This window comes from Hyaena hyaena, unplaced genomic scaffold (assembly GCF_003009895.1).
Source record: "Hyaena hyaena isolate Hyena2069 unplaced genomic scaffold, ASM300989v1 scaffold_208, whole genome shotgun sequence".
NCBI classification, from domain to species: domain Eukaryota; kingdom Metazoa; phylum Chordata; class Mammalia; order Carnivora; family Hyaenidae; genus Hyaena; species Hyaena hyaena.
The window spans coordinates 1,147,486-1,166,361 of record NW_024080839.1 but is presented as its reverse complement, the minus strand read 5'-3'; the positions used below and the strand labels follow the sequence as shown (position 1 = coordinate 1,166,361).

Here is an 18,876-nt window from a genome sequence, read left to right as displayed (position 1 = left end):
CCATAGTCTTCTTGCTGAAATAACAAATAGCTGATGTAAATAACTCTAAAGGTCCCTGTTACTCCATCTCTAATCCTATTATTTTAGAGATTTATGTCATTGTTTCTGGAAACTATATTAAAATCAAACAGAGAAGTATTGAATTTACTCAATATTTGTCAAGTATCAATTTAAAGAACACACTAGAATTCATAATATGACTTACATTTCTAATGTATTTATACCTATCAAATATTGAAATATTATCTAATAACTCTTTGAATTAAAGAAGGGAGTTAATTTCCCCATTCTATAAATTTAAGGTGACAATTCTGAAAACACAGTGAAAGGCACTAATGTTAAGTACAAGTGTTCCAGCAATAGCTAAGCTATCTATCCTAATTATCATGGGAAAGGAGGAAGCAGGTTGGAGTCATTTTACAACAACAGAGGTCAGCAAACTTTTCTTACAAAGGGCCAGTCTAAATATTTTAGGCTTTGCATGCATTCTGGACTATCACAACTACTCGACCCTCCGGGTGTAGCAGGAAAGCGGCCCTAGACATTCTCTAAAAAAATGCGCATGGCCATGATACAATAAAACTTTATTTACAAAATCAGACACTGTGGGCAGATTTTACCCATGAGCCTTCATTTGATGACCCAAGCTCTAAAATCAGACAGAACTTGACTCGAATCCTGGTTCTGCTCCTGTAAGAGCCTGAGAAAACTGTTGATGTTCCTGAACTTATATTTCCTTATTTTGAAATAGAGTTAATAATAGACTCACCTCACACAGTTGCTGTGAGGATTAAAAACAAAGCATTCAGCGCAGTGCTTAGACACTGTAAGTTCTAAATGGATGTAGAGTTCTTATTTTATGTTATTTTCTCTATACTCTATTTCTTCCACTATGCCTATTTCTAAAAACACAAACAAGCCAAAACCAAACTTTGAGCTCAAAAGAGGCTACCAGGGGTATAGAAATAAAGGTTTCACACTCCTCTTTCCTGTCTATAAAGCACAGTAATTAGATGTAAAATGAGGTGGGATTATAATCTAGCTCACTGTAAGTTTTCTTAAAATGGCTATTACATGGAGAACGTTCATGTAGAACCTATAACTCCTAAAGAAGCATAGATATTAACTAGAGTAAAAGCTAAAGCCACGCAATAAAAAGAAATGCATTAACCACCTAAGTGAAAAAACCTACTGTGCGCAAATCAATGCTTGTAGTAAGCTGTATGTGAAGATCTCCAATGTCACATAATTTTGCCTCCACAACATTAGCTCCAGAAGAATTGTCTCCCCTTTGCTTCTCAATGATGGTCATAGATCTCACACTATCCATTTCTGCTTGAACTTGCTCTTGAAATGCTTCACAATCATCCTTCTCATTTTGAATATGTTCAATGTCTAAATTTATAACTAAAGGCTGCTCTAACTGAGTCTTGATCTGCTTCAAAACATGTAAGGCATTTTCCAGTTTGTCCTGAACATTCTTCTCATCCATTTCCTTGGGTTGGGCTTTTAGGATGTTGTTTCGGAGAACCTTATGTAACTTGTCATTTTCTTCTGCATATAGCTTTATCCGTAGCATTTCTTTCTCTTTGAAGGTGTCATCAAAGGCCTTACTTTCATTTAATTTCTTTATTATCTCTTGACACAAGCTCACGGCTTTTTCAATTCTCCGATTCAAAATTTGAGCATCGAGCAAACTGCTTTCTGGTGAGGTCTGGCGCATTTCTAGTACTGCTTCAGCTCTTTTCTTAATTTGCAAGTCCATAGCCCTCAGTTTACTTAGTGATGCTTGATATCTGCTATGGTCTGCCACCAACGTGTCCAACTGCTTAATTTTTTCCTCAAGTTCCTTTTCTTTTTCAGCTACTTGGGTGTGTAATTGGTCAAGTTGGGAACAATCCCAGCTTAGTCCTATATAGTCAAACACTTCTTTGAGTTTCAGTGCTTGTAAGATACTAGACTGAATACCAGTGACTCGGTCTTTAAGATTATAGAGCTCCTCTTTAACATCTTGACTTATTTCTTGATTTAGTAGCAGTTTGTCGGGCTGTATATGGTCAGCCTCCTTCTGAAGCATAGATGTTTTTTCATGAAATTCTCGGCAAAAATGTATCTTCTGTTCCACTTCATTACATTTATTTTGAATGAATCTCTGCGCTCTGTGGGCTCTAGTCTTAAGGTTTTTCAATTGGTCATCCAGAAATAATCTTTCAAACACATTTAGATCCTTGCAGATGTCTGTTTGCTCCTGAAGGTGGGTCGAGGTTACACTCTCTGCTTCTTGCAATTCCTTCAGAGAACTCATCAAAGTGACACGCTCATGTTCTAGCTCAGTTTCTGTGGAGGCTGTTTTCATTTTGGGAATTATCAGTGCTTCATTTGCCTGAAGAGAAAGTTGAACCTTCTCTATTGCGGCAAAAAGTTGGCTTCTTTCTTCCAATTTAAATTCTAACTGCTGTGATCTTTCAGTTGATTTTAAAACCAGCATTTGGTATTGATTCTGTAAGTCCTGTAGGAGGTGACTTAAATCAGTGCTCTCGTCTGCTGGAAGGCTGGGAATAATATCTTTGGCCTCTTCAACCAATAACTCCACAATTTGGTGCCTGTCCAGAATGTCATCGTGTGTCACCTTGCATTTTCTAATCTGTGAAAGAATGTCATCTGGGAGAAGGGGAATGGTAGGAGTGAGTTCAGCTAGCAGATTCTTGACCCACAGGATAATCTCTTTCATCCTGGTCTTCGTTTCACATATCCTGATCTGATGTTCCACCTCTGTGTTTAATGGCTCCACGGCTTTCAACTGCTTCTGCAAATTATTCATTGCATCTTCCAAAGTATTCTTTTCTTTTTCTCCCCAAATCCTCTTCATCTGAAATTCAGCTTGCCCCTTCAACACCGAAAATCTGTGCTTGACAGTCCGGAGTTCAATGGCCAAGGCAACTGTGCCTGGGCTCCCCTCCTGTTCTCCTGGAGAGTTCAGCCCCAACTGTAGATGCCACTGCTGTTGCTGCAGAGAAATTTCGAGGTCTTGGATCTGACGCATGAGAAGTATAAATTCATCACTTTTTGCTACTTGCTGAGAATACTTCTTTTGGGCCAGCTGCTGCAATTGTTCCCAACTATGGGCAAGTTGCTTGATCTGGCTTTCCAACAACTTCTTATCCATGTCGGTCACACAGTTTGATAAACTTTCCCATTCGATTTTCATCTTGCTTAAGAAAACTTTCTCTTTTTCTATTGATGCCAGATAATTTTTAATCTTGTCCAGATAGGCTGCACTGCCCAGAGGTCCCCTGGAAAAAGGGGGAAAAATGGAGCTTATTAATATACATCAAATGCATCAACAGGAGGTTAGAGTTCATGAAAAGAAATTAATTCCGCTTCGAATTCACAGAAGAGAAGATTAGGTTGCCTATAAAAGCATTCTGTCTTTAAAATAAAAATTAGGATCTTGATTAGGGTGGCTTTCAGTGAGTGTATAACAAGATAGAAAACTCACCTATAAAGTATCGTAAAAATGCAGAAAAACAGGAAAAGGGTGAAGCGTGAAAGGAACGATATATGTAAAAGTGCTCTGTAACTGTAAAGTACTTAAACATAGCTGAGTCCAAGCCTTTGAAATTATCACAATGTCCAACCACTTTGTTATCATTTTACCAATAATGAATAAGCGAGTATAATCAGGCTGATCTTTTGAATATAAAATTGTTTCCTCAAAGGGATATCACCAAAAGTAAACTCCATTTAGGCAAAAGCATAAAATCAAACTTTTAATTTTTTAAGTTTTTTTTTTTTCTTTAAAGTTATCTCTACGGCCAGTGTGAGGCTTGAACTCACAACCCCAAGATCAATAGTCGCTTAGTCCACTGACTCACTCAGCCAGGTACCCCGCCTCAATCTTTTTAATAATGACAAAGTGTTTATAAAATAAGACTGTATCTACAAACCATTTGCCATTATTTTCAAAGCCAAAAAGAGGTTAAATATGTAAAAAGAAATCATTAGAATAGATATATATTCAGTTGGTTCCAAACTACTTGAATTATGCTGATACTAAATAAGTGTATACATAGACTATTTCTCTCCATCCCCATATTTCAGAATAAACTCTTGATAAGAAGAGTGCTGAGTTCCATAGAATTTAAATCTATTTGGAAGATATTTATGGTATGAATTCATTGTTCAAGAATTTGTAAAATATAATTCAATTATAAATTATATATCATTTTATAAAATCAATATAAATAATATAAAATTTACTGCATGAAACAACAGTTTTCTTCAATGGCTTCCATACATGATTCATTTCCATATTGTACTTTTAAAACCATAAAATCCTCTCACAGTATAAGCTCTTAAAACCTTGGGCCTTTCCAAGGTAGTGCAGCCTATCTATGCTTGAATAAAAAGAACGCAAGACCTAAATTCTGGTTTTTTAAAAAATGTTTATATGGGGGGGGGGGGACGTAGATACAGAGCAGAGTGTGGGAGGGGCAGAGTCAGAGGGAGACAGAATCCCTAGCAGGCTCCAGGCTCTGAGCTGTCAGCACAGAGCCCCATGCAGGGCTTAAACCCACCACTGTGAGATCATGACCTAAGCCGACACCAGATGCTTAACCAACTGAGCCACCAGGTGCTCTGAGTCCTAAATTCTTATACTTACACTTTTAGACTTTCCTTTTCTGTCAACAAAGTTTTCACTGAGGATTCAACTGTAGCAAGCTTTTCCTGAAAATCCTTTAGGAAACAATACTGGCTTTCTTTATTTTTCTTCAAAGTGATAAGTGCCTGAAGCAGATTGTCCAAATAGTTCACTGAATACCCTGTATTGTGAAGAACCAAGGCACGTGTTTCTGCTTTATTGAGATACTCAGTTTGTTCCAGTGGCTCAATGGCTGCTTTCTTTGCATCCAATCGAGCATACAATTCCTAAAAACAGGTCAAGGAAATTGGTAAATATATATTCACTCCCCTACTCACTCATTAATTTCCTTCCTTCCAGTAACATTATATCCCAAGAATATGTTTTGAATATTTCATTTGCACACAGAGAAACTAAGGTGCTGAAAGATCAAGAGATTTTTTTCACTAGAATTATGTTAAAATCTAGACTGAAATTCACAATTGTTCTAGCATTTAATAGAATTAGATCTTCTTATCATGTCAAAAGGTTCTGTAGTGTCTAAAGGAAGATTTACTGCTTTTTATTCTGGGTTGTTCTACATTTGTAGATACTTCATTTATATACATTCTTTATCTATGATACCTTTATTTTATTATTCACATACATCACCTTTCTTGTTTGAAATACATGTTTACAGTTATATAAACTTAGCCAAAATTGTAGGGGTCATTTCTTTTTTTTTAACATGGCCACGTATTGAACTTTTAGATTACAGAGCTGTAAGTACATAAATAAATAAACATAGCTATGTAAACACGGCTGTAAAAACAAAGAAGTACTCCATAATGCTGATAATACGGAAAAATAAATTTGTCAGAATCTGAAGAATACATATGACTAAGAAGAGAAATGAGAAGTCAGAATCTCCAAATAGTGTTACTGAGTAAGTTAAGTTTTTAGGAACTTCATGAAAAAGACTAATGTTCATTAAACTCTTCCACTTTGTAAATGGAAAGATTTATACAACTTACTGATTAGTACATAATTATATAGTTACCAAATTGATCATCAGGCAAAGGTTAAATGAGACTTTTCATTCTGTACAAGCAAGTTTCTGGTAATTAAAATATATTGTATTGCACTGGATAAATGATGCAATCATGTTGTCAATGTTTTTCTTGTTTCCATACCTCTATCTCCTTTAATTGTTCATTTCTTAACACAACATCTAATTCTAAAGGTTGATTTTGCAGCTCATTGACTTTATGCTCGTCGCCAGTGTTTTTCATGCTTTCTTGAACATCGAGAGAAAGTTGTTTTGACAAAACCATTTCCACAGCTGAATTCTGAAAACATAAAAAGATTAATTGCCGAATGGTCTACCTTCCAAATAAATAATTTTTCTTTTTCTTGGTGAAAACATTCTAGTTCCTTCTATTTACTCAAAGTAAAGGCTTTCAAAAAGTGTGTTTGGGCACTAGCGAAGATCATTTTTTTCATGCAATATTTAATGCCAATATTGGTATCCCAAGGAAAAACTTTTTTGAAAAGATAGGATAGGATCTATAATTATATCATGAGGTATAATCTAGTCTTAAAGAGAACAGATGTGGAAAAAACAAAAGTTCTAAAGTTTATGCTTAGTATTCACTATGATGCAGAGAGCAGGGTAAATACCTGGCATTCAACGTTACCTATTGGTAGTTGAAGATACTAAGTGGATAGACGGCAGAAACATCAAGATTGCATGATATTAACAATGGATTATGCTTCAACAAATTAACAGTAAGAATTCCAACTTGGGTGAGGCAGAATAGGCTAGACATGTAGTAATTTGATCTTTTCTGAAAGCCGTACCAACTGGAGTTTCTCATAGGGTACATGTGACTAAGAGATGGTACCTGCATTCATTTATTTGTTCTTTTGACAAATATTTGCCGAGTATTTATGTGTATCGGGTACCACGGCCATCATTTCAAGAGATTTCAATTATTTTGCGAAGGTATTAGTTTTTATTTTCAGGTTACTTAATAAATGAAGTGCTGTTTAATTTTGCCATATGCTTTCATGTCAGTAAGGTCTGTATTAATAAGTCTGTGAATAACATGTGTCCACATCCCCAAACAAGGTAGAAATTGTTATCATAAGAATTCCGCCGAGAGAGCAATGTAGAATGTTAAGAAAAAGGGAAACTGGGTAAGAGACCTACGAAGCCTTTCTGTACCATCTTGACAGCTTTTCCATCAATGTATGACTATTCTAAAGTTAAAAGATTATTTAATCAAATAAAACAGATGTTTTATGTGTCCAGAGCTTCCCCAAAACTAACTGATAAGAAAACTCAGCTGACCAGCGTGACTAGTTTTGATTAGTTGGCACCTAGCACAAGTTACTTCTTTCAAAAGGCTACAAATGATTAAAATGATTTTGAAAGCTTCCTCCATTCCCAACAATTTATTCATGCAAACTATAGTTAAAAATCCACAGGGAAGGCAGCATCTCAGGACGAAAGATTCTGGAAGACTACAAGAGGAAAAGAGAAAGGCGCCCCACCACAGTCTCCATCAGCCCGTGGGCGCTCCTTGCCGTGAGCCGCAATCACAGGAGGTGGACACCTGCCTCCCACTTGTTACCCTCCCAAATCTACCTGCAGAACAAGAGCCCCTGAGGTGAAGGCTGAGATAGTAGGGCCCTAAGAAAACTTTACTTATTATTAATCATCTACTAAGAATTCAGAGCCCTTGGTCTGACTTACTTCATACATCAGTGACTTGAGGACTAGTAACAATTGGCCATTTGTAATCTATCTTTAGTGGCCAGAGAGAGCATTCTGAAAAACCTGCAATCACCTCCAAACACCATATGTTTACTAACCCCAAAAGCCATGTTTCTACCTTGGCAGAATATCCAACGGAATCCCTCAAACGAACATTTCAAATTTAAAAGGTAACATTCTCTTGCTCATGCCCAGAGAGATCGGAACACAGACTCAAGGTCCTGATTGGCTCCTGGAAAGATTCTTTTGTAGTCAGTCATCTTTGCTCATCACCCTTTACTATATTTTATTTTGATTCTGCAGGCTCATTTGAACAATTTTATTTTATTTAAAAAACATTTTTTTAACGTTTATTTGTTTTTGGGAGAGAGGCAGAGATACAGCATGAGTGGGGGAAGGGTGGAGAGAAAGGGAGACAGAATCTGCAGCAGGTTCCAGGCTCTGAGCTGTCAGCACAGAGCTTGATGTGGGGCTTGAACTCACAGATCATGAGATCAAGACCTGAGCCAAAGTCGGATACTCAAACGAGCCACCCAGGCACCCCTGAACAATTTTATTTTAAATATAAGATATTTCAAACGTAGTTAGAAAACAAAATATAACCTACAGTATTACTCACAATACAGATATAAGTAATGTAATCTTCCATACTACAAATTAATCAAATATAATTTAAAGCCCAGTGCACATCTTTCTTTCATCTCTTCCTTCCAAAGATAACCACTATTCTGAAATGTACATATACAACTTTAAAAATATTTATTAAATCATCTCTCCAACCAATGTGGGGCTCAAACTCATGACCCTGAGATCAAGAGTCACAAGGTCTACAAACTGAGCCAGCCAGGCACCCCTACACACACATTTTTATACTTTAATTATATATGTTAGTATTCATACAGTATTGTCTTATGTATTTTAATTCTTATAAAACTGGAACCATGTATTATCATAACTTGTTTTTTTTTTTCATTCAGCAGTATGTGTTGGGTATATTCATGTTGACAGATATAAATCTAGCACAGCCATTTTACCTTCTTTACGGTTCTACTTCTGCATGAACATGACTTATTCATCTGTCAGGCTACTGTGAACATAATATTGTTTCCAGTTTCTCTTGTTACAGATATTGCTCTGACAAACACCCTTGTGTCGGTCTTCTTAAACATTGTGTGAGTTTCTTTGGGATGTTTTCCTAGAACTAAAATTACTCCTTTTGACTGTCAATGGATAGTTATTGGTTTGTTCTCCAAACTGAATTACGGTTTTTATTCCCACCAGCATGGTAAAAGATTTCTTATTTTCCCTAATCCTCTCTGATATTTGGTGCCAACAGACTTTAATTTCTGCCAATATAATGCATGTGAAGTTGCTATCATTACTGTTTTAATGGTATTTCTCTGACTGCTAACAAGACCGAGTTACTCTCTGGGTACCCCAGTGGCTCAGTTGGTTGAATGTCCAACTTTGGCTCAGGTCATGGAGTCGTGGTTTTTGAGCTTGAGGGCCGCATTGGGCTCGGCGCTGACAGCTCAGATCCTGCTTCAAACCCTCTGTTTCCCTCTCTCCCTGCCCCTTCCCTACTCTCACACACACACTCTCCCTCTCTCTTAAAAAACAAAAGGGGGTTAAAAAAATGACTGAGCTATTCTCCTAGAAGAAAACATGAGCAGTAAGCTCTTTGACATTAATCTTAGCAATATTTTTTTGGACAAGTCTGAGGCAAAGGCAAAAAAACTAAAATAAGCAAATGGTACTACATCAAACCAAAAAGCTTTTGCACAGCAAGTGAAGCCATCAACAAAACAAAAAGGCAACCTACTGAATGGAAGAAGATATTTGCAAGTCATATACTTACAAACCCATATTAATGGATTAACAGCCAAACTATACAAAGAACTTATACAATTTATGATTAAAAAAGTCTGATTAGAAAAGGGGCAGAGGACGTGAATGTACATATCTGTACATTCAGGAGGTAAACAGGCACGTGAAAGATGCTCAACATCCCTCATCATCAGGGAAATGCAAATCCAAACCACAGTGAGACGCCACCTCACACCTGTCAGATTGGTTATTATTAAAAAGGCAAAAAATAACAAGTGCTGGTGAGAACGTGGAGAAAAGAGAACCCTCATACACTACTGACAGGAATGTAAGTTGGTTCAATCACTATTGAAACAATTATGAAGATTCTTCAAAAAATTAACAGTATGTCATACGATCCAGTGATTCCAGTGATTCTGCTTCTGGGTATTTATCCATAGAAAATGAAAACACAAATTTGAAGAGATATGTGCATCCCTATGCTTGCTACAGCATTATTTACAACACCCAAGATATGGAAGCCACCTAAATGTCCCTCAGTAGATATATGGATAAAGAAAGTGCAGTGTACACATGTAAGGAATATTGCTCAGTCGTAAAAAATAATAGCTTTCTATAGATAAGCATCCATCATCACCACTAGGGACAAACTGAAAGGCATATCAGCGCAGTCTCAGGGGCTGCCTCTATCTGTTTGCATAATGTCTACAATGCTAACATGACCATGAGTCACTTGTGACTCAGCCAGCCTCGCCTACATCTCAGGCCTCACCTCTGTCACTCTCTTCTTTCCTCCACCCTCTCTTTCATCCTTTCAAACTCTTCATGCTCTCTCCCCCACCACAAGAGAGGAAGCTCTGTCAAAAATGCTCCCAACATCCAGCCCTGAGCTTTGTTAATTCCAACCCACCCTTTGGGTCTCCTTTCAAATGTTGTTTCCTTCTGGAAGCTCTGACTACAGTTCATGGCAGAGACTCCTTTATTGTAGACGATCATGGAAATGGGTTCCTTCATTCAGTTCCTGTAATTAGGCTCTCATTAGTTAGTTACTTGATCGATGCATGTCTCCTTTAGACTAGAAGCTCAATGAGAATAGAGACAGTGTCTATTTTTTGCTCATCATGGAACCCTCATGCTCTGCTCAATAAATTTTTACTGAATGGATGTATAGATTAATTAATATTAGACAAAAAATAAGACAGTTTTGTTTAGTCTTTGCTTGTTAAGATGAACCATCTGTGGGTTACAAAGTAGAGAGCAAAGAAATTGAGGGTCTGCCAATCTAGATCTACCAGTCTTGCTGTTGTTGACCCAATACCTCCTAGGAAGGATAGTAACAGGATTTGGTTGGGTTTACCAAGAGTAGAGAAGGTTCAAAATAGGCACAAGAACTCAATAAAAGGTCCACTGAGGTCAGAGAGCACATTAATTAACAACCCACATAACACATTCAATAAAATGGTGGGGTAAGGCACCAAACATCAGGCTGGGTAGAGGATGCCTGTGTTCTAGTCCCAGTGCTGCTAGAATACGAATTTGACCAATTAACATCTCTGGCTTCCCTCACCTGAAACACAAGGGTTAGGCTAGAGAGTTTCTAAGGTCCCTTAGCCTAAGATTTCAGGACTTTGGAATGGGCTCTCAAATGCATGCTGCTCACAGATGTCAACACCATGTATACTATATAAGTCACTTAGTGTCCTGTAAAGGAATAAATCTTAGATTACAAAAAATACCTCTAGAGTAAGAAGCATGATTTACATATGGGCCCAAAAGAGGCAGAGTAATACACTTTGGAGACAGAGTTGGCATATGGCCCAACGATGTGTTCCATTACAAAAACTTTTTTATGGTGTTATTGGGATAAACAACACCAAAAATAGACATCATTTTCCCCAGGACTGAAAATTGTTTACCCAGTAAGTGGTTTTCCTTCTTATTCTAGTACAGACGCCACTATATTTCTGGGCGCTCACCCACAGTGGGATGTCTTTGCCTGTATCTGTAACCATCCACTTTCCAAAATTTCTTTATGGATGCTTCTTACACATTGAAATGATAAATGCTCAGAACTTTTCAAAAAGAACAAAAAACAATTCAGACATACTGACTAGCAATTATACCTAATGACAAGGAATTTAAAGAAGTAATTATAGACAAAAAGTTTTTGGAGGAGCAATTATGTCATGTAGGTTGACATTTGAAAGGAGGGGGGCAAGAAAGAACGCTTAACACCAGTTAATATGTAATGTTGCTTTATGAGTTTTCAGAATAATAACAAACCCAGAACGTATTACTTTCCTGTTTTTCCTCTTTATCATTTCCCTTTATGAACATCTGAACTCTTAAAAGATTACTCAGTCTTCACTTTTTATCATATCCTAATTTGTTACTTCACTTCACCTATACAGGAAGGGGAGATGGAAGGTAGTTCTGCCCTTTCATATTCAAAAACTCTGAGAGGGGCACCTGGGTGGCTCAGTCAGTTAAGCATCCTCCGTCTTCAGCTCAGGTCATGATCTCACAGTTTGTGGGTCTGAGCCCCGTGTCAGGCTCCATGCTGACAGCTAGCTCAGAGCCTGGTGCTGTCTTTGCATTCTGTGTCTCCCTCTCTCTCTGACTCTCCCCTGTTCATGCTGTCTCTTTCTCTCTCCCTCTCAAAAATAAATAAAAACATTTTAAAAAGCCTCTGATAAATCCATCTCTATAAAAATATCTAGTATGATATTATTGGATCATAAGCACCCATACCTTTCAGTCTGCATGTTATAATTTCTTTTGCCTCCAGCTTTGCCTTAATATTTTTTATATTAAAGAAAAAGTCAGCCAAAGGTCCAGATCTAAGTTATCCCCTAAATTTCACTGAAAATGAAATTCTTTGCAACGGATTTAAATATAAACATGCTGTAATGGCAATTTTTGAAAAGTGCAATCATACTTTCAACAAAACTCTAAGATCACATGAAATTTACTAAAGAAAAAGTAGAAGAACATAAAAGCTTCCTAAAATTTTAAATAATCTGATAAAAGCCCCTCCAAATACCAAAAAGTCATGTGAAATGAGCATTAATTATATATTTAGTGTTAGATTTTAAGCTGTGACAAGTGTACCCCTATTCTAGTAGAATGACTAGCACAAAAGAGGCCTTGGTAAATGTTTTTAATGAATTAAGTGCTTGTTTTCACTACCACAATAGTTTCTAATTAATTAAATTTATAATTCAGTATATTGTGCTTTTATGTGCTCTATGCACTCAGTATATAGAGACTCTTGTTTAAATAATTTACACTTGTCTTATATGTGTCTGTATATGTTTTGATCATTTTACTAGCTGTTCAACATTAAAATTGTTCTGGGTCTTACATAGTCTAATGTTACATAGAATAAAGCAAATACAGGGAGTACTTAGAATAGAGAAAATAAGAAAAAAAAAGATTCATGTTACACAAGAGTAAAAGGTAATCATAATAAAACACTAGTAGGGAATTAAGACCAGTTTCCTCTACCCTAGACCTGTGAGAATTATTTGAAGACTTAAGTACCTCTATAATGTTTTTAGCTTTAATAATAGCTTATCTCAGGGTACCTAGGTGGCTCAGTCAGTTAAGTGTCCGACTTCAGCTCAGGTTGTGATCTCATGGTTGGCAAGTTCAAGTCCTGCATCGGACTCTCTGCTGTCAGCACAGAGCCCTCTTTGGATCTTAGGTCCTTCTCTCTCTCTGCCCCTTCCCCACTTGCTCTTTCTCTCTCTGTCTCTCTCTCTCTTTCAAAAATAAACATTAAAAAAAACAGCTTATCTCCTCCTTCACAAACACATGAACCTTTTGACCATTACACGAGACACCACAAATTAAATAAAAATTTTATTAGACTATATTTGTCTTACATGATTCAGTGGAAAAACACTTTAATGAAGCATCATAAATTATAAATAACTCATCATTCAAGATTAAGCAAAAGCTTAGTAAATTATAAAAATTCTTCTATTTGGATTATGATCTTTATTTAGTTTTCAATATACTCTATTGAATTTTGGGGGCTCATAGCCAAAATGGGTCTGAGAAGCTAATTTTAAAAGTTATTAAGCAACTCCCTGTAGGAAAATCATGCATCAGGATAGAAAGCACTCGGATATTTTTTTCTTTTTTACTTACCTACTGCTCTTTAAATACTGTTAAGAAAGTTTCTTTTATACGTACAACTGAAGAGTTGCATGCACGGGCCCTTCACTCTTTAAGACATTTTCCTTAACAGTATCTAACACTGCCTGTGGGATTTAGAAGTCTTTCTCATGGCCAAAAAGATGCTCCATTGGCATTTAACCTTGTTTTACATATTTCTAGAAATTGCTATCTGGTTCCTATAATTTTCCATGCATTTCTGTTTTAAGAAGACAACAGAAAGGGCGCCTGGGTGGCACAGTTGGTTAATCGTCCAATGTAAGCTCAGGTCATGATCTCACAGCTCATGAGTTTGAACCTTGTGTTGGGCTCTGTGCTGACCACTCAGAGCCTGGAACCTGCTTCGGATTCTGTGTCTCCCCTTCTCCCGGCCCCTCCCTGCCCCGCTCTGTCTCTGTCTCTCAAAAATAAATAAACATTAAAAAAAAATTAAGAAGACAACAGAAGTGCACGTTCTTTCACAGCTGTTGATCACATACTCCATAAAAAGCTGAGGAGGATTCACACCTGAATGGTCTAATCTTTGTGATGGTCCCACTGGACCCTGGACTGTGAGAGGCTGCCTAATAGGAAGACTCTTTCAAATACAGGATACTGGATGGTTCTTTGTGTCTTTTCCATTTCAGTCTCCAACCTGTGAGAAAGAACTTGAAGAGCCATAGGAAAATGTACCCATTTGGTTTATAGTGAAAACAAAACAACATTCTTCTTTCTTCTCCCCAGGGAAAATGAGGAGCCTGAATGTTGATGTTCTCACACCAAATGATCTGACAACATTTAAAAATGCATTTGCAGTATAGGGTTAACATGAGAAAAAAAGAAGGAATCTATCCTTTCAAACAGTCTCTGCTTTCATTATAAAATCAGCCAAAAAAAAATTGGTGCTCTTGGATTTTTTTCCTCAGAAAATGGGTAGAACACAGTTTCTTTTCTTTTGCCTTTTCTAATTTGCCTTTATGCTCTTGACCCAAGAAACTGTATCTGATTACATATCAGAGAGAATAATCAACCTAAATTGATGACTGACATTTTAACAGACTAAACAGTAATATTTCACCACCGAATTCCTGGACAGTTTTCTAAGGGTTCTTTTTACAAGTGGGCATCATAAATAGCCCACACATTGAGGGTTTAATTATGAAATCAGAAGGCTTGATTCACCACCCTCTTTTCAGAGCCCAACACCTCTTCACTGGCAGATGCCATGTCTTGGAGAGGCAATCACAAGCACTTACCTTGTTTATTTCCCAATCTTGTTCAAACTTTTCCAGTGCAGCTGAGTCCCGAGTGGACCCCTGCACATCACAAGTGACCTCCTTCTCTCTGCCTGGAGGACTAAACTTTTCTTTCTGTTCCATGGAGCGTTTCGATTGGAGAATGCTTTTGAGACAACTTTCTGTCTCCTGCTTAGCAGATTCAAGTCTGTTTTCCAAATCCTTTCGTTTACACTTAAGTGATTTTATATCATCTTTAATAATCTTCTGTCCCACTGAAGATGTATTTTTCTTGATGGATTTTGCTAAAGCTAAAGTCTTCTCCAATGTTTCATCTTGTAAATGGAGTCTTTTCTCTAGTTCCTGTAAGTGGAGAAAAGATGATCACGCAAAGTATTTCCATTCAATTGTCACAAGAGTTAATTGACTTTTGTAAATTGCGGCGTTCTCTTCTCCAGCAGGGGAAAGTATAAAAAATTTACCAATTTGTATCACAAAGAAAAAACTTTGGGCAAAATTTAAACCACTAAATAATAAGGGCCTACTTTGTGCAAAGCATTAAAAAAAAAAAAATAAAAGCATCATTTAGAATGTGCCCACATGAATCTAGAGTTAATATTTAAAATTCAGAGCAAAACTTAAATCAATCTGTCCAATGTAATATCTTAAATATAACAGGAACTCAAATATTTACTAAATGCATGAACAAATCAGGCTAATTTCAGAACTCAAGACTCAACTGCAATTTGAGATGCTATAGCAGCTACTGATGTTACTATTGAAATAGAGTTAAGACTTTAAGTTACTAAGTGAACTATATAGTATTTATTAGTCACTATCCTAATAGACTACACAGTGTCCATGCAATCATTCCACCAGCAGCAAATATTATTATGATAGACTTTTTTAACATTGTCTTTTATGTTTTAAAACCAATGTGGTACACCCAACGTGGGGCTCGAATTCACAACCCTGAGATCAAGAGGTGCACAGTCTACTGACCAAGCCAGCCAGATGCCCCTATCATGATAGGTTTTGAAGTTGCACAGATGACTAAAATTCAGTCCCATCAGGTTCCTATAGTCTAGTGAGAGACACAGAACAGACAATTGTATTAGAATGTGTAAAGGTCTATGCTAACAAATACACACAGGTTACTGAAACATTAGGTTGGAGTTTCAATTGCATTTTAAAAAGATACGGGTTGGGGCGCCTGGGTGGCTTAGTCGGTTAAGCGTCCGACTTTCGCTTAGGTCATGATCTCGCGGTTCGTGGGTTCGAGCCCCGCGTCGGGCTCTGTGCTGACTGCCAGCTCTGAGCCTGGAGCCTGTTTCAGTCTGTGACTCCCTCTCTCTCTGAGCCTCCCCTGCTCACGCTGTCTCTCTCTCTCTCTCTCCTAGAAATAAATTAAAAAAAAACATTAAAAAAAAATTTAAAAAGATACGGGTGGCCACCAGGATGTTGCAATAGAGAGGGTGACAAGTGCAGGCAGAGCCCATTCACAAGTCGATGCAGGGGTCTGTTTGCTGAAGGTCTGCCCTAAGGAGGCAATAACGGGGATCTTGAGGAAGTAACAAATTGTACAGAGATTCCAGAGATGAAAGAGACAATACTCAGTGTCTGACTAGACTGAGGAGTCTGGGAAAGCATGGATAACCAGGATTTTGACTTGAACCCTGGAGAGATGGGAGAGATGTTCACAGAGTCAGAGACTCTGGAAGAAAAAGCAGGCCTATTGGTTGGGAGCTGGGAGATGGAGAAAGGGAAGTTGCTATTTTCTGGACACGCTGAACCACAAATAACTGCCTGACATCCCAGTAGAGCTTGTGTACTGGGATCAGAAGACCTGAGTTGTAGCCCCCACTCTGTCATTTAACCTGGTGACCTTGGAATTCCCTCATCTCTCCAGAACCCAGCTTATCACGTATTCAGTACAGGGTCTGAACTTGATGGCCTCTGAGATTCCTTCTATCTATAGCAGAGGTTCTATGTTAATTTTGCAACAGGAGCCTGAGCTGGGCTCATGTTGGACACTTCCCTCAGTATCCGTGGAACCCAAACAGTGTCTTGGACATGGCTGAGCCCTGAACATGTGTCACACAATCACTGTTAAAAAGGGAAGCAGCCCTGTCACAATAACAGGCCATGGAGGAGAAGGCATGCATGATTCCCAGATCCCAAAAGAAAAAGATGAGGAATTCCCACACTCAGGCCACCAGTGCTGCTCTGAGACCCACCCCCTGAAATCTCCAGTTAAGGAGCTGGCAAAGAAAAAGCTGAGAAGATGCTTTACTTTGTTTTCTTCTAGAAGACACCTCTCAGGCTTGCTTGTTGGCTAAGCAAAGAGTGAGGATCCAAGGAACGTGTTTTGAGGATGTGGGTAAAGCGCCTACGATCCTCACTGTCTGAGGCTAGGTGCTACTGCAGTTTGGGAGAGGATTTTGGAAGCCTTACATCTGGAGATAGCTCAAATTTAGAACATGAGTGTGAAAATTAATAAGGTACAGACTCTAACTCCCATTTGCCCATGATAAAGAGTGCAAAAGGGAAGCATTTCCCCCTTGATCTTGCTGCATCCTGTGCATCCTTGGACTACCCAGTATCTCCTGGAGTCACATGGGGTCTCTGAAACAAAGATCTCCAGGAGGTACAGACTGGTCATGGGTAGAATAGTCTCTGAGGCTCCAGAGTGCAGGGAAATGTTTAAGTCAAATTACAAATGGATATGGTCACTAAAGAAGAGTATTCTCACTTTCTATGACCGGGCAGAACTTAAATTATCTTAATCATATGAATACCAACTGGATTTCTGACCAAAGGCACTTATTTGTTCATCGTAATTAATATTGATTTTTGTTTCAATGCCCATCATGTCTGGACATGGTTTAATACCTGCAGTTTCTGCAGTTTTTCCTCAACTGCTATTTGATCCACAGGCTTATCAAGAAAACTGGCAAATTCCTTGGAGATATTGTCCAACGTAGTATTCAGGTCTGTGACACAATCCTGGTATGAGTGGTGTTCTTGAACATGACCTTCCAATTTTTGCACAGAATCCTACAAGTAAAACCATTGACAATTCACCAATTATGTCTCTGAATTTCTTCACTCCTAAAATAATTAAATTGTTCACAAACACTTGTTTTATGAAGTTTCATCTTGAAACAGGAAGAGGCCCATAAATTGTCCAGGGTTCTTAAGTAAAGTTTTAGTATTTGAGATATTTCAATGTAAAATCTCCTCCTCCCCCCCCCCCACAAATGGCTTATTGAAATCACATGCTTCTTTGCCTTCATTTCATTCCTAAAGACAATTTACTTCTCAAGAGGTTTACAAAATGTAAAGGCTTCAAATTATATCATCAAATCACAAACATCCATAATAAAGCAGCTCTCTTAATTATCCTTCTTAGTAAAATCAAATACCCACAGTTGTAAATGAGACTATATGAGATCAGCCTAACCTCAGATTCCTTTCCTAAGAGTTAAATTCCAACATTGTGTGTTAGGAAAAAGTAATCCTAACTTGAGAGCAAACCCATCTTCAGGTTCTCTTCCTGGAATAGGAAAATAAGGTGGCCACACCTGATCAGAAAAGTAGCAATTATTAAACTAAATAATTTATAGCCAAGTGGGTATCTATTTACCCCTACACATCTTCTGCGATCTGTATAAATGGGATTTCTTAACCATAATCCTTACATTGATCTGACTTCCCATATGCAAGAATTATAGACAATTCTCTTATGAGAATACACTTCCTTGTGACAAGCCGACATTTATCTCTTAACTCCTTTACTGCAGACCACTCAAGGGAGGGAAACTGATAAGGTTTATACAGAATAATGAATATATGGCTGACGTTTGAACTATATGGATCCACTTATCATAGAGCTTATAGAGTTCAGTACTGTAAATGTATTTCCTTTTATGATTTTCTGAACAACATTTTCTTTTCTCTAACTTACTTTGTTGAAAGTAATATATATTGTAATAATACATATTATAAGTAATAGATGTTTGAATATATAAGTAATATACATATATATGTATATATATGTAATTTATATAACATATAATATATATGATAATCAACTGTGTATGTTGTCTGGAAGGCTTCCTGTCAAAAGTAGGATATTAGCAGTTAAGTTTTGGGGAAGTCAAAAGTTACATGCAGATTTTCATCTGTGGGGGTGCTCAGCATGGGCATGACCCATTTGTTCCTGGGTCAAATGTAAACTATTCCAATGGACA

The 18,876-nt window shown here is 37.5% G+C and overlaps 1 protein-coding gene across 3 annotated transcripts in view; it reads right to left on the bottom strand.

Annotated features, from left to right (window-relative positions):
- SYNE2 (spectrin repeat containing nuclear envelope protein 2) overlaps positions 1-18,876 on the bottom strand; it is a 337,350-nt gene that overhangs the window by 153,530 nt on the left and 164,944 nt on the right. For 2 of the 3 annotated variants that reach the window (XM_039242123.1, XM_039242124.1), the window contains exon 1: positions 1,193-1,350. In XM_039242123.1, coding sequence (XP_039098054.1) covers positions 1,193-1,330 — 138 coding nt within the window. In that variant the 5' untranslated portion in view covers positions 1,331-1,350. Of the gene's footprint in view, positions 1-1,192; positions 3,294-4,663; positions 4,930-5,814; positions 5,971-14,644; positions 14,987-17,515; positions 17,681-18,876 lie in introns of those variants that run through there. The other variant, XM_039242122.1, reaches the window with a different exon arrangement.